This window comes from Neofelis nebulosa, chromosome 3 (genome assembly GCF_028018385.1).
Source record: "Neofelis nebulosa isolate mNeoNeb1 chromosome 3, mNeoNeb1.pri, whole genome shotgun sequence".
In the NCBI taxonomy this organism is placed as follows: Eukaryota; Metazoa; Chordata; class Mammalia; order Carnivora; family Felidae; genus Neofelis; species Neofelis nebulosa.
In genome coordinates this window covers 60640972-60657715 of record NC_080784.1, presented here as the reverse complement: position 1 = coordinate 60657715, position 16744 = coordinate 60640972, and the positions used below count along the sequence as shown (strand labels likewise).

Genomic DNA, 16744 nt, shown 5'->3' with positions numbered 1-16744 from the left:
ATGATAGGGCTCTGGTGAGTCCAAGGCTGTGACAGACTAGGAAGTTCTGTGGGTTGCTTTATAAACAACTTAAACTGAAATAATCTGGTGATGTGGAAGTTCAAAAGGTAATCCACTGTGTGCTGTGCTTCAGGCAGTTTGCTATCCTGCAAGACCTGAAATTTCTACAGAGCAAACCACAGCCTTCCATTCACCCAGAGCTGACCTGGAGACCTGCTTATTATTTCACAGTCCGGGCCAGCCCAGGCCCCAGAGGCCAAGGCGCACTCTCCACCAGCAGCAAAAAACATCTATGGACCTGCAAGAAGGATAGGTCACATTTTTCTAATAATATTTTGTTAACTTAATACTGTTCAGAACCAAATACCACACTTAAATGTCATTTTCACTAGACACTGCGTGCTAAATTAATAGGAGCTTTGAAAAGTACTCATCACTTGTAGTTTTATTTTATGGAAATGCAGCAGGTTTATGTTATCAAAGTAAAGCTGTCTATAGCTATAGGCTGAACTGCAGAAATACTGGTGTAGAAAACTAGATGTTATTCTGATATCCATTAAAAATGAGCATCCTCCTTATGTTTCTTTAGATTCAGATCTTCTGTTTGTAGTATGTGGTAACGGTCTGAGGCAAGAATTACTATTTCTGAATAACAGTAAAAACAGGACAACAGATCTGCTGATGTGAAATGATCATACTTTGCCATGTCCAGGTTCTCTGTTTCCCTGACCCACTGACCTTGAAAGCAGTAGAAGAAGCATGGGCTTTGGGGGCAGATAAACATAGATTCCAATCCCGGCCCAGTGTCTTAGGGCAGTCCTCAATTTCCCTCCTACGTTAGAGTGAGCACCAGAAAAGAAGTGTCCTCTCCAAGTGGACTGGATTCTAGGCCAGATGAGCCTAATTCTAGTGAGCATTGTGAGTGAAAAGTTCAAGTGCATGGGTGTGATACCCTTCCTCTCTGGTGCTCTTTCCTCTTTGTGTCCTTTCATACAACCAAAGAGTGGTTAGGTCTGGGTCTGGCTAAAGACAGGTGACAAGATCCATTAGGTCTTAAGCTTGGGCCAAGGGCTGCAGGCCACCTTACCAGTAAAGTGCTTTGCACTGGAGTTTGGGCAACAAGTACAACTGACAATAAAGGATTCATTTTCTTTCCAACTGTTCTTTAAGTGTGCATTTCCCTCATATACATTTCTACCTCCCAGAGTAGAAAAGTGATGGGCAGGATAGACTCTGGGCATCTCTGGGTCCGCTGGGAAAATCCCACTGTAATACTCCCCCAATCCCAGCATCCTTTTTTTCCTCACACCTGATTTCCAAACAACCCACCTTCAACCCTACATATCAACATCTCTAAACAGCCTGAGTACTGAACTCAGACGCATGTAGACAGGCTGGTGGAGGAACAGTTCAAGCTGCTGCATGATCATGCTTCCTCAAGTCGGGAATGTTAGCAATTTCAGCAGCATTACCACCTGCATACAGCAGTGTTTGTGCAATTATGTGATTAGCTGGTTTTATTTTATGACAATAAGCAGGAAGTAGAAAAGTGGAAATACTGACATCAGCGATCAAAAAACAAAAACAAAAACAAAACAAAAAAACTTAGTGGTATCAGAATTCAATAAAATTAAGATAAAGATGGAAGGTCCCTAAGTCTTAAGTCTCAACTGGATGCTCATTGGAATTAAGCCAGTCAGTTGTGGGTACAGCTATGAAGAAAAAGGAATAAAATTTAAAAATATATTTAAAAAGTACTAGAAATCGATGCTTAGATGATTACGTCTAAAGGGAAAGATGTAATTAAGAATTTGGTAATTTTTAAAAATCTCTCCAGGAATGGAATTTCCCTCATAAATTATAGATTTATTGTTCTACATTTGATTTGTAAGAAGAGATACTTATGTGAGTTAACTGACTTTGTATCAATTACATAAGCTCTCTATGCCTCAATATACCAATCTGTGAGATGGAGTTGTAATTAGAAATAGTTTAGGTAAAGCTGCCTTTCCCAGTGCCCTGGAGCATAGCAGAAGCTCAATAAATAGAAGCTGTTGTTATGATTCATGAGACCATGAAGTCAGAAACTGTCTTACTCATCTTTGTATTACTGTCACCCAGCTCTGCAGACAGAAGTTAACAGACCCTCAATGAGTATTTCACAAATAAGAAAACATTCTGTGCTTCAACTTCCCTTAGGACAATATGATATGAATCAAGAGGTCTTGGTTCCTGAGATGCTGGAGTCCTTTTCTGTTGTTGCTATGAACATTCTGACCATATTCTATCCCTAATCCTGATTTTCAGAACTCATACCAATTCCAAAGCCTCAACTTGTCCTTCTCAAACTATTGACATGGTAGTTTCATTCCCCTCTTTGCAGAGCCCGTCCCTGATCCCATGGATCTCAGTAAGTCCTGCTGAGCCTTCCATCATGGGCTCCAATGGACTAATTACATATTGGCTATCCTGAGAACCAGACATCATTTAATTTGCTTCTTTAAATATACACACAGACACACACTATGTGTGTTATGTGTACAATTTTTTTAGTCAGGGTTACATATTTTTGGAATGCAATCTGTTTATAAGTTGGCCACAGGCTGTATTGGCCTTTATTGACCTGCCTAATTCATGACATCTTGCAGCTAAACACCTCTCAGCTGGTACAGAGGATAAGGGATTATTAATCACTTATTTGAAAGTTTTTCTGCCCTTGTGCAGAAAATACAAGACTAACATAGATCCTCACCCTCCTCCCTTCCCAAAATTAGTTGTGGAAAAAGCCCTCACTACTATTAACATCCTGATGCCTGAATTAGATAGATATAATGCCAGTTTTGCTCCTAATATTAGATATCTAACATTTTAACTGTTACATGTGAAATGTATAGGACAGTATGATCCTAAGTTCATTCTGCATGAAAGATTACAAAGTCTCAATTCATAATAAAAATACTAGAAATAATTTTCATTTCCTATTCTAGTGTTGGCATTTATTACCTAATAAATCCACACCATGAAAAGCATAGTTTTCTCTCTACCAAGCTGCATACAATATTGCTGTGATGGTGCTCTATGTCTTAGAAAATATTTCAAATTTTAAATAAGATACTTGCCATGATTAATGTAAGATACAGAGGGTACATGCTACTGAGATTTTTTTTCTCATTTAAACCTAACATATTAAATCCAAAACATTTCTGCCAACCTACCAGGGACTTTGAGATCTAGACATCTCCTGGGATGACAGACAGATCTGTTTATAATTAGTTTTTCATTAAATGGAATTGGCACAGTAGACATACTGTTTAATAAACCTTTTGCTTGCTTAACATGCAGGCTTTCTTATATAATCCTAGGATGAAATGGTTGAATGTAAATTAATTTTTGTATATTCATGCTTTCCTGTGACCCGTCCCATTGATTTGCCCTAGAGTTGCCTCCAGCTTAGAGCAACTGGCCATTTACTTACTACACTGTAAAATTTTGAGCCCATAAGGGATGAAATTCAGCCAGCTCTATGTCTTTTCCACTAATTAATTTTTCTAAGATCAGAAAACGCAGTCTTTTTCCCTTAAGAAATTATGTTAGAATTTTTCCATGTGAAGTAGTCATCTGGGAAGGGAAATACCAAGTGGTTGTGTATGTATTGGGGTGAGAAGAGAAGGAGGGAAAGGAGAGAGTCTTCTCTGGAGATGAGAGGGCAGGATGATTATGGAACTTGGCTCTGGTCAAAACACCCAGAGCTAACAGAATCTCATGGAAACCACATATCAATAAAAATTAAATGAATTTCATCTTCTCCCCAGAAGAATCAGCACAACCTTTCCTGCACCAAGCAGTGGTGCTATCAAAGAAGGTGTAATCGTTCTGGGAACATTAAAAAAAAAAAAAAAATACAACTTTAACCTCTAACCAGAACATTATTAACTTCCATTTAAATACAAGAACATGGTTAACTCTATAAAAAGTTTTCTAATGTCTAAGTCAAGCTAGGTAATAACTCCACATTTATTTATATCCACCTTGTTTCAAAGCAAAATGAGGCAAAAGGAAAATGAGGACAATAAAACTAGATGGAGCAAACATCTTGACTAATGTACTAATATGTTGTGAGGTCTTTGTTGGAGGGGGGTACAGATTTGGCTCCAAGCATTCTAGCAGAAGGAAACATAATCTTTACAGCATATATAAAATCCACAACCTAAAAACAAACCAGCTGCCTAGAAGTCTCACTATTCCTGGTACAGAGAGCAGAGAAACCATAACCCAACAAACCAGGCCCTCCAAGGCATTCTGAGAACAAACCAGTGGCACATGCCACAGGCCTGCCTTGCAAGGGTCCTCAATAGAGACCAATAATGAGATCAATAACAGTCATCCCCTACTATAGTCTTGGCATGGTGCTAACTCTCCAAAGCAGAAAATAGTTGTTTCATTTTACAGGTAGGGACACTGAAGCTTAAAGATGCTGAGTAACTTTTCATGGTCATGTAAACAAAGAAGTGACTGAGCTGGGCTTCCAACCTAGGTCTGTGTCCCCATCAGGCCACACTGTTTCTCCAAGAGCATCACAACCAGTGAGACTCTGTAAAGCAATTTACGGGAGTGGGGTCCACTGGGGAGATCTGATTTAGTGATCTTTTCTATTCTCATTCAACTCAGCACTGGAAGAAAGAGTGTGAAAGCATAAGCCAAGGCACAGGACTGGATGAGAGATGACTCACAATTGCTGGTTCCTTGTAGTTCAATTGTCTGCAAGTTCAGGAAACAGGGATTTATACTATTGTGTTTCTGCTTTCTAAGGCTGAATTTGCTTGTTTCTTCCCTTTTAACTTTCTCTCCATAGTGTTCTTCTTTGTGTCTATCTCCCTTGGCTGCCCTCATTTCTCCTATTAATTTCTCTTGTGAGGATGTTTTAAAGCAATTAGTGTTTGGACTCTGTAGGATGCTAGGTGTTCAGAAGGAAAATCAACACAATCTGAGCGAGCCTTCCAAGACAGCAGTTACCTTTAGGCAGCCAGAGCGGCAGCTACTGCAGTGGAAGACAACCTACTAAAAGGTGAATCATAAATGGAGAGATTTGGAATTGACACACCATGTGACTCAAGGTAAACCATTTAGCCTTCGGGATCCTGGTTTCCTCAGTATTTCTATAAACCTGTCTTTGTAGGAAATAAGTGAAGTCTTCTAGAAACTCAAAAGAAATGAAAAAGAAATTTTAGGTTAAGCCTTCAGGAAATCAGGCTGGACTTTAATGAAAATGGAAAGCATTTTATAGATCTCTTCTAATGCCTTCAGGCCACTGATCACTGTTAAACATTTTGAAGGCTGTAGGCAGGAGGCTTTCTAATTTTTTCTGTAAGATCAGCAGAGATAATAGATGAAAGAGATCCACCTCCACCTAGCAAGTGTCAATGTAAACTGCAGGTGTTAGGAGGTGGGATGTGCCAGATTAACGTCACTAAATACCTGAGAGAGAGACAGAGATGGATAAACTGTACTCACTCCAAGGGCAGCTGGGTAGGGAACATCTGATGGGAAAGTGAACGAGGGGCCAGTTGTCACTGGGCTGCTGGGGGGTGGGGTCACAATTAACCCGGTGGTACTTATATGAACCTGCCAAGAAAAAGAAAAGTTAATTAAAAGACAACTACATTTAATACAACAGATTACTGGCTGAACCTTGTGGAGGCAAATCATAATTTTAAAAAAATCTGTAGTTTCTAGTATTTGGGGGAAGGCAGAATCTCTTGCAGCTTATTCAATCCACATTTACTGATTACCTAATTTGTATTCGGAACTGGGAGGTAATGTGATAATATTGGCCACTGCTGATTTACATACAGAATTCAACTGCTGCTGGCTTTCATAACTTGGGAGGCTACTGTGAACCAAACTGACCTTTCAGATGGTTAGTCTGCTGCTTGCTTAGCCCACTAGCAATTTCCCTGAAGATCCTATTAAGGTAGGTCATGGCTGAACACTCACCTGTCTGTCAATATGTAAATCTATGTGAAGTGCTTAAGGTATTTTGTTATTCTCGGGATCATTTTTCATGACTTCTACTTTTCAGTGGGGATGCATAATTAAAATGCAGCTGCCTAGACATGCCTAGAGCAGGTAATTATTTATAAAACCTTTAAAGGAACAATGTCAAGCCAAATTAGCTGTTTTCAAAGGTGTCTTATCCATGATACTATCCAAGATTAATTTACTAGAAAGAAATTGAGTTATTCAGGTCATTTCATTGCCTGTGTTCAGTTACTCGATCAATTTCACTCAAGCTGCGTATCAGGTCCAACTGCAGAATGCAGGCAGGAGTAGGCGTGTGGGCCTGAACAAATGGGATGGTTTTCCTCCACTGTTAAAGGAATGTGGTTGGCTGGTACCTTGTTTCCCCCAAGGAAACGATACACCCAAAATGCTAGGCCTTTTGTAATAAAAACTTAATCCCAAACATACTTCCCTCAATTCCCATATGTTGAGAAAAAGATTATCAGGACAAAGAAAAGTTCAGAGATTAGTTCCTAGAGGGCCTGAAGGAAATTTTGAGTTTCCTGCTTAGGTTAGGCCCTGCCAAGGCCAGGGATAAACAGCATCACAGCATACAATTTATTTTCACCAATAAATCTGTGTTATATATGGAATCCACATCCTTTTAAAATCACATCTGTGCCTGTTAGCTCACACATTGATTGAACTGGAGGCTTAAACTTAGCAGATCTAAGGGATGCCCTAACAAGAGTTTCTCCCCAAACCCTTTTTTTGTCTCTCCTGTGAATGAAAGTCTATTATCAATCAATTTCTAATGGGAAGCACACTGATTTTCATTCTAGGATAAAATCCAACGGTCTTTAGCTGTTTTAACCAATAAATCTGTTTATATACATAACCCAAGGACATTTGTAAGTTGGCACTACATAAGAGTCTTTCTGAGAAGATACAATGAAGCTCACTTCAAAGTACATGCCATTATCATGGAATCAAAATACAGCTTCCTGGGCCTGACCCTACAAATATCTAAGAAAGATCTCATGACTGACCAATGTTTCTCTAAGAGCTGCAGACTGGGAGTCAAGATAATTAACTGCTAATGAGCTCATGGTCTTAGACAAGGCACTTCACCCCCCTATATGAGCTGGACCAGAGCCCCCCTAATGTGTCCACCGTCATAGTCATGGAAGTGAAGCACTAAACATTGAGATTCCTGTAAGCACCAGTGAACACAGGGCCACTCCTAGTATTTGAGTAAAGGAAGAGATAAAAGTCACCAAAGAATGATTAAAAGCAGAAGCAACAGAAGTAAATTGCCTGAAGGTGAGCATGCCCAGAATAAATGTCCTGAATAGGGACAGACTGACTTTCTGCTATTCTTTTCCTCATGGAACTGCAAATTAGTTGGGCTCCTCTACAAGAAGGGGCTCTGTGAAGGGGGGGAAAGAGGTGGGGTAAGCAAATGCAAATGAGTGGGTGCATCTCTGGCTTCCCCTGAAGCCACTGACAATACAAATATGCCACAAAAACACTTAATATCATGAATCATTCCTCCAGCTGGCAGAGGCCAAAAAATATCTTGAGTGTGGCCAGAGAAAGATAAAATGTCTTAGTTGCTTGTAGCATCATGTGCTTTTACAGATGTCAATCACAGATATCTGTGCACATCTGTTCTGGTGACCCACCTAGACAGCACAGTCTATAAATAATCTTCTAGTTTATGTATTTGAAAGTTCAGCCTTCACTCAATAGTCACCATATATAATAGCAAGCCAGCCCTTTACTCCTTTCTTCTATTTCCCAATCCTGTTGCCTGGAACTTGGGATGTCCTGGTGAGATCTCTAAATTCCGTATAGAAACAGGAGGATAAGGTTCTACCCATATGGTGGAAAGGTAAGCTGAAAAGCACATCACACCAGCACTGACTGCCTATATGTGTATTCTATTCAGGTGAGAGAAAAATGAACGCTCACTTCTTAGGCTCCTTCCTTTAGATTTTCTAAGTGCAACCAAACCTAATTAAGGAAAAGCAAGACAAAAAGTGGACCAAGATGTTAAAACATCCTTTTCCTCAGCTCTGTAAAAAAGGAAAAGAAAAAGGAAAAGAAAAAAAAAAGAAAAAGAAAAAAAGAAAAAGAAAAAGAAATGGGCCATAGCAGGAGGAGTCACATCTCCTGATCGGTCCTTTGCAAGGCAGAGGAAAAGGACAGTCCTATTTCAAAGAGTCTCACATGAGCCATCTTCCCATATCCGCTGAGCTCCACAGTCAGGAGAGTGTTTGCCTGTCACACACTCCTGCTATGCTACACACACCCATTGCTTTATTATAGACTGTACTTCCCTCCAATGTACACACTATGCTAGACAAGTAGTGTTTTCTGTAAACCTGGGCCGGAGAAGCCAGGCAGCACTTGAAACATCTCCCATCGTCTTCTTGAAATCACTTCTCCCTGAGGCAACATATTACCACCAAAAATAGAACGAATTAGAATATGGGAGGAGGGGTGGAATGGTTGAAGGGGAAACTGTTTTAATGGAACACAGAAAGAGCCTTGTTTCCTAAGCTACTCCAACCAAAACAAAAATAGCTCTACTTTCATAGTCTTCATTCCCAGCTCTGGTGTGGCACCGTCAGACCTGCTCACACCTGACTGCGGAGTTCTCTACAAAAGATATAAACTCGAGCTTTATCCTCCCTTTCTCTTTTAATTTTGTCTAGTGCCAAAAGATTACTGTCTATTTTTTTAAAGCTATTCCTATTCTGAGTTGCCGCTATTCTTACCAGAAACGTATCTTTTTTTTTTTCTTTTTTTTTCTTTAAAATTATTATTTTTATTTATTTATTTATTTTTTATTTTTTAATATATGAAATTTACTGTCAAATTGGTTTCCATACAACACCCAGTGCTCATCCCAAAAGGTGCCCTCCTCAATACCCATCACCCACCCTGCCCTCCCTCCCACCTCCCATCAACCCTCAGTTTGTTCTCAGTTTTTAACAGTCTCTTATGCTTTGGCTCTCTCCCACTCTAACCTCTTTTTTTTTTTTTTTTCCCTTCCCCTCCCCCATGGGTTTCTGTTACGTTTCTCAGGATCCACATAAGAGTGAAACCATATGGTATCTGTCTTTCTCTGTATGGCTTATTTCACTTAGCATCACACTCTCCAGTTCCATCCACGTTGCTACAAAACGCCATATTTCATTTTTTCTCATTGCCACGTAGTATTCCATTGTGTATATAAACCACAATTTCTTTATCCATTCATCAGTTGATGGACATTTAGGCTCTTTCCATAATTTGGCTATTGTTGAGAGTGCTGCTATAAACATTGGGGTACAAGTGCCCCTATGCATCAGTACTCCTGTATCCCTTGGATAAATTCCTAGCAGTGCTATTGCTGGGTCATAGGGTAGGTCTATTTTTAATTTTCTGAGGAACCTCCACACTGCTTTCCAGAGCGGCTGCACCAATTTGCATTCCCACCAACAGTGCAAGAGGGTTCCCATCTCTCCACATCCTCTCCAGCATCTATAGTCTCCTGATTTCTTCATTTTGGCCACTCTGACTGGCGTGAGGTGGTATCTGAGTGCGGTTTTGATTTGTATTTCCCTGATGAGGAGCGACGTTGAACATCTTTTCATGTGCCTGTTGGCCATCCGGATGTCTTCTTTAGAGAAGTGTCTATTCATGTTTTCTGCCCATTTCTTCACTGGGTTATTTGTTTTTCGGGTGTGGAGTTTGATGAGCTCTTTATAGATTTTGGATACTAGCCCTTTGTCCGATGTGTCATTTGCAAATATCTTTTCCCATTCCGTTGGTTGCCTTTTAGTTTTGTTGGTTGTTTCCTTTGCTGTGCAGAAGCTTTTTATCTTTTTTTTTTTTTTTTTAAACAAGACATCATTGTACAAATGTTGCTAGGTCACAAAATAAAAAACGCAGTCAAATGATCCAATTTTCTTTTAGTGAATGGCCAGCTTTACTAGACCCCTCTGTCAGAACCTTATTCAAAAATCTTTTGAGTCTTTCCAGAGTAATCTCACTTGGTACTTCTTACTCCAATCTAAAATCCATGTCTATTTTTCACATGGATATAATTAGTTACAGGTAAAGTAACATAGCTCTCCTCTCTACCCATTTTCAAGGGACTCCTCATTCAATAAATATTTATTGAGTGTTTACCGTATGTCTGACATTTGGAGTACATCGGTGACCACAACAAAGATGTCTGTCCTCATCATACTCATGTCCTAGTAGGCTTTGCTGTGTGTGTGTGTGTACTAGTTCCCTCAAAAGATCAAAAGTTTCATGGCCCCACCACCTAAAAACTACCAGTGAACCACAATCCCATTCAGAAAGTGAATGCATTTAACTCACAACATGCAGGATGAATCTAAAGGAGTGAGGTCAAATAAATGAGGCCGAGAGAACATAATTTTTAATAAAATTGGCAAGGAATACCAGAAACCATGTTGTAAATTTTTATTCTGTGGCTCACAACAGGCACTTATTAAACTGTAAACTTTCTGAGGACCAGGACCCTGTGTGTACGTGTTTCTTTGTTTAAAGGAAAATAATTTAGATTTGTATTTTTTGAAAAACACAACAGCTATATTATAAAGTAGAACGTAACATCTGCATGAATTTTAACAACTAAATATGAGATTTGAAAGAAACTTCTCCTACTTGTGACAGGCTACTTTGGACCGGGCTCTCTGACCTTTGAGTTGAGGAAAATATAGTGGTCATCTAACTGGATAATTACAGCAGCCCTGTGAATTAGGCAAGTAACAGTTAGGCTCATTTTGCAGTCCAGAATTAAGGCCTAACAAAGAAGCATACATGGTGCCTAGAAGGTTCTAAAAATAAGGCACTCAATAAATGCCTGCTGAATGAATGAATGTTTCCAATCATCTTGTGTATTTTTATTAACACAAGAATAATGTGCAGCAATTTCTTAAGATAGTCCAAAGCCTTGATGAACTAATAAGCTTTTTAAAAAAGCTAGGCCAATTTCTAACTCAAATGCTTTTTCACGTTCTTTCTTTTTTCTCTATAGCTCTTACTGGGAAGCCTGAATGTCGGGGTAAATTAGATGGATGCAGGCAACTGTCAACTATGGGTTTTAACCACAGCATCTTTAGTTTGGATGAAGATAAAGTTTTAGTTGGCAAGATCTCCCAGAGCAGCCTTGTGAGGAAGTTCTGTAAAACTGAGCAGTTGCTTGAAACTAAGTATTTAAATCATTTTGTAATTTCTGATCCTTCCTTTGAAAATGACTAAGTTCAGGTTAATACACTCAAGTTAGTTTTCTCTTCTCCATTTTTCTACCTACAGAATGGAGAAAAGCTTTATTACATCTCAGGAAAGCTACTATCTTCTGAAGGCAAAAATAAGCAGTCTTGTTTAGCTAGTGAACAAACATGTTTGTGAATAGATCATTTTGTACCTGAGCTCTGTTCACGCCTTTTGGATGATTTACCTGAGAAGGGGCACTGCAGGAAAGGCCAGAGAGTTCACTGATCCGCGCGGCAGCCGTAGGGTTACTGGAGCTGATGAGGACAGGAGGGCTGATCTCCATGGAGTGGCGGTTCTGGGATGCCTGGGAGGATTTGCTGGCCATGGTGAGGGAAGTAAAGGAGTGCCGCTTTTTGGTGTTTTTCTTGGTGTCAGAGTGCTTTGGGGCATTGCTGCTCTGGGCTGCTGCCAAGGTACATTCTCCAGCATCGACTCCTGGCCCAGGAGGCTTATCCCATTCTATCAGCTGCTTAGCTGCCGAGTTAAACTGCAAACCAAGAAATCGACACAAGACAGTTACACAGTTCTCAAGGATTCACTGAGATTTCTTTTCAACCAGCTTTATCTAAAATTTAATGTCATCCCTTTAGAGTTTGCATTTGCAAGCCTCTTTATATTTTTTCCATGTGGATATCTTTTCTCTCAATAGTGGCATTTCATTAGATCTGTCATTAATAGATGTTAAATCAAGAATAAACAATTCTAGGGGCAGCCGGGTGGCTCAGTCGGTTGAGCATCTGACTTCGGCTCAGGTCATGATCTCATGGTTCGCGAGTTCGAGCCCCGCATAGGGCTCTGTGCTGACAGCTCGGAGCCTGGAGTCTGCTTCGGATTCTGTGCCTCCCTCTCTCTCTGCCCCTCCCTCGCTTGCACTCGGTCTCTCTCTACCTCTCTCAAAAATAAATAAACATTAAAAAAATTAAAAAAAAAAAGAATAAACAATTCTAATTCAACACCAACAAGGTAAAAAAAGTTTTCTCCAAGAATATTCAGAATATCTAATTTTAAAACTTGCCGGTAACAAATGAAGATTCAATTTCAGTTCACTGATGAAATTTAAATCAGAACAATTAAAAGGGTCCATTTGTCTACCTGAATACTCTGTTGTCCAATAATGGCTAGGTGTTTCCTCAGAGCACAAGTGAACACTGAAGGGGCAACTTTTGGGTCTGGTAAAAAACAAGCAAGATGACAAAGAACGAAACCATTACATGTTAACTAATATATTTCCACATAAATTAATCTCCCACTTCTGTATATTTTGGGAAAACGTCACAAAAAAGTTGGTAGACATTCTTTTTTATTTTTTAAATGTTTATTTATATTTGAGAGAGAGCAAGAAGAGCGAGAGAGAGCAAGAACACATGCGTGAACGGGGGAGGGTCAGAGAGAGGGGGAGACAGAAGATCTGAAGTGGGCTCTGCCCTGAGAGCAGAGAGCCTGAAGTGGGGCTCAATCTCACAAACCATGAGATCATGACCTAAGCTGAAGTTGAACGCTTAACCGACTGGGCCACCCAGGAGCCCCAACATCCTTGATTATCTGTCATGTCACTGCATCAATTCTTCTCATATGTACTTACAGTTTAAATCATAAGGGGGTAAAACATGAAATTCAAGTCCTTTGGCAAGCTAACTTGTCTCTTTGAAAAGTTCTCTATTGGGGCGCCTGGGTGGCTCATTCGGTTGAGTGTCCGACTTTGGCTCAGGTCACGATCTCGCGGTCCGTGAGTTCGAGCCCCGCGTCGGGCTCTGGGCTGATGGCTCGGAGCCTGGAGCCTGCTTCCAATTCTGTGTCTCCCTCTCTCTCTGCCCCTCCCCCGTTCATGCTCTGTCTCTCTCTGTCTCAAAAATAAATAAACGTTAAAAAAAAAAAAATTAAAAAAAAAAAGAAAAGTTCTCTATTAAGGGTACAAGGGGTCAAAGGCTGTGCACTGGGCTGATAGCACCAGCAAGAAAGGAAAGAGCATGAAATTTGTTTTTCCTGAGGTAGAATAAAACGTTTCCACAAAACTTCCATGATAATAAGCTGTATATAACTTACCAAGATATTACAGTAATAGGAAATCATTGAGCACATAGTTTAACCTCGCATAAAAAAACATTAAGATAAAAAATAATGGACTTTTTAAAGGTAAATTTAGGTAAATATTAAGGATAATAGGGATTTTCTTATCTCAGCTTTGCATGCTCAGCACTTTACAAACAACCTTAGATAAAATATCACCATCAAATGTTATTTTCCATCTACCTAAATGGTTAGGACCATGTCTCCTTGCCCTGTTGATGAGAATGTCCTGTTAGAAGAATGGAAATCCTGTCAGTCAATACGTAACAAAGTGAACTTGCTTTGGAACAACTGGCTGCTCACAAAGCTGTACTAATTGCAGCTCAGTAGCCAGTGCTTCCATAGATGACTGCAAATTGATTAACAATTTGTTCCTGTGGCTCCCCAGGGCCTTGAATTCACCCGGCCTGTCTGATCTACAGTTAGTAGGATACATCTTTTTCAAACATGAGCATGCCTCTCCTTCAGACTTCAAGGATTTTTTCCACATGATAAAGTTTCAAGAATAATAGGCAGTGATGCTACCATTAACACCTATCAATGCCTGAAGTATCAAAGGCAGGAGAGAGAGGAGACAGACGATCATAAGGACTCTGTGTTACGTGTTTAGGAATGAAGAAATGAGGTACTATTAAAGGGTGGCCTTAATATAACATTACACTAGCATTTGGCCAGGAGATCCAGGTCTCTAAGAAAATCAGATGCCGGAAGGAAGAAATGTAGTGTTTAATTATTATGGTGGGAGTGGCCCAAACCTCAACAATACCAAAAGAAGAAAAGGAGTCACAAAATGCCTTCTTCTACTATAAGCTCATTTAGATCCCAAGGCACAAATCCTCAAAAGCATGACTTAATCCACATGCTGGAATCTGACCAATTAACTCAGCACTCATGTTGCATTGAGTAAGAAATAAGGGAAAGAACTGAGAAGATTTCCTTCCCACTAAGGCCAAAAATACGAATTGAAAAAACTATTGCATCTACTTGATATCAAAGTTAAATTTATTCTGGGATCAAACCATAGCTTCCATTAGCAATGTCTGCTTTGAAATAGTCTGAAATATTACCATGGTCCTGTTCATACCCAGCCAAGTGTTGCTTTAGTTAAAATGAATTAAAATTTCAGGTTTCTATATGCTGTGCTCTGGAATAAACATAAGAAATATATTTCCTACATATATTCCCTATATTCCCTGCTGTTTTTCTCATTATAAAAATACAGGGTGCTTTCTCTGTACCTTTTCCTATATTTTCCATTAAATAAATACATATTGATCTTTCCACTAAAATAAATACACATCGATCATTTGTTACATGATGGATGATGTGCTAGGAGCTGGAGATCTATACATGCAGACAAATGGTTCCTGCCCTCAAGGAGCTTACAAACAGACTTATAAATAACACACTCTTTATATTTTCCTGAGTTTTACTTCTTTCAGTCAACAATACACTTTTTGAGACTTATCCATATGGCCTATGAATCGGTCATTTTTTTTAAGTGCTATATAATATTCCATTGTGCAGATACACCACAATTTATTTATGCATTCTATTGTTGATTGATATTTGGGTTCCCTTTACCTCTCCTCCTGTCCCTTCTCCTTCTCTTTCTGAAGACTTCCTCCTTCCTACAAATTTTGGCTATTAAGAACAATGCTGCCATGAATAATCTTGTGCATATTTCTTGGTGGACTAAGCACTCATCTGGATGTTGGGTATATGCCTAGGAGAGGAATGGCTGGGCTACACAACTGGCATGTTTAGAAAAATAAAGTCTACATGCAGAAGTATGTGCATACAGGCAGACTCATCACGGTATGGTGGAACCAGCAAATTGCAGAGAGAAGACCACAGTTCTGGTCTTTTGTCTCTCTTAGCTCTCACATGTGTAATGCATTATGTCACTTAAACAGATATAATTCATTTTTCTATTTCACATCTTTCATTTTTATTTCTCTAAATCACCTATTTTTCCTGCACTTCATTTTTACACACAGGCAGTCATATTTGTTACTAGAATGCTGCCATACTTTAAAATGACGTTAGACATCTTCTGAAGCAGCAGAGGTTAGTACTTAAAAATGCTATTTGCTGCCTTTGTAAGTTCCAAGGAAAAGCACAAAGTTAAGACTATTTGGTAGAGGCTTTAAGTAATTCAGGCAGAAACTTAAAGAGGCTTTTATTTTAAGTGTACCTTAACATTCAGCAACAACAGGAGAGCAAGGATCTGACAGCTTTTAGAGGAATTTTGATAATGTTCACTTATGAATGTTTGTTTGAGTTCACTAGTGTAAGCTTTCTGTGACATTTATCTAACCATGACCTTTTAGTTTAGGAGTACACTTATCACCTACGAAATAAATTTGTATCCTAAAATACCTTCTTCCCAGCATTTGGTAAGGAGTATCTGATGAGACCTGGTTGCCTACAAGGTAAAATTCAGTACATTGGAGCTAAAGCAGGGACAAATGAGATTTGTTAATCTTAAAACTGTAATGTCTTTTTTTTTTGGAAAATCTAAAATTTAGATGGAATATTATCAGAAAGATAAAGAAGTATGAGAAAGGAAATACAGACAAAATATTGATAATATTAACAACAGCAACAAGACAGCTGAAGAAGTATCAAATAATCTGTGGCTAAAGCTGTCTTCGCTAAAGAGACTATGATTTTTTGAAAAAATTTTTAACGTTTATTTATTTTTGAGAGAGAGATGGAACACGAGTAGAGGAGGGGCAGAGAGACAGGGAGACACAGAATCCAAAGTAGCTCCAGGCTCTGAGCTGTCAGCATAGAGCCCGATGCGGGGCTTGAACCCACAAGCTGTGAGATCATGCCCTGAGCCGAAGTCGGATGCTCAACCAACTGAGCCACCCAGGCACCCCTAGAGACTATGACCTTTTTAAAAGATGAAACTTACATTTTTTAAAAAGAAGGAAAAAAAATTTTAATGAAAATGAAATTGAGTAGTCACTATTTGATATGAAGCTTTACAGATGTATCTGTTAGTTTTTGAGCACCAGAGAATACAAACAGTAGGTCTGATGGAGGAGCCTATACTAATTCACGACCCACTAGAGTATCCCTTGAACATAATAGGTTTTTTACAACAAATAAAAACTTTAGAAAAACGTATTATAAAAGTAAGATATGTTCATGATTTTTAAAAAGGAAATACTATAGAATAATATGAAGTTAAAAAGTGAAGGCCTTGGCCGGTTTCCACATGTCTCCCCCTAACTCATTTCCCAGATGTATCTAAGTTTAACAGTTTAGAACATATCCCTCCATATATTTTCTATGTAGATATTGTTAAATATGTAAAATATGTATTTTATTAATTTTTAACACAAATGAAACCAACTGGTATATACTA

The 16744-nt window shown here is 39.1% G+C and overlaps 1 protein-coding gene across 1 annotated transcript in view; it reads right to left on the bottom strand.

The window, feature by feature from the left end:
- SH3RF1 (SH3 domain containing ring finger 1) overlaps positions 1-16744 on the bottom strand; it is a 184031-nt gene that overhangs the window by 29520 nt on the left and 137767 nt on the right. Inside the window, exons 5-6 of the mRNA XM_058720935.1 lie at positions 11483-11785; positions 5512-5622 (exon numbers count right to left, since the gene is read on the bottom strand). Of these exons, the coding sequence (XP_058576918.1) occupies positions 5512-5622; positions 11483-11785 (414 nt within the window). The remainder of the gene's footprint in view (positions 1-5511; positions 5623-11482; positions 11786-16744) is intronic.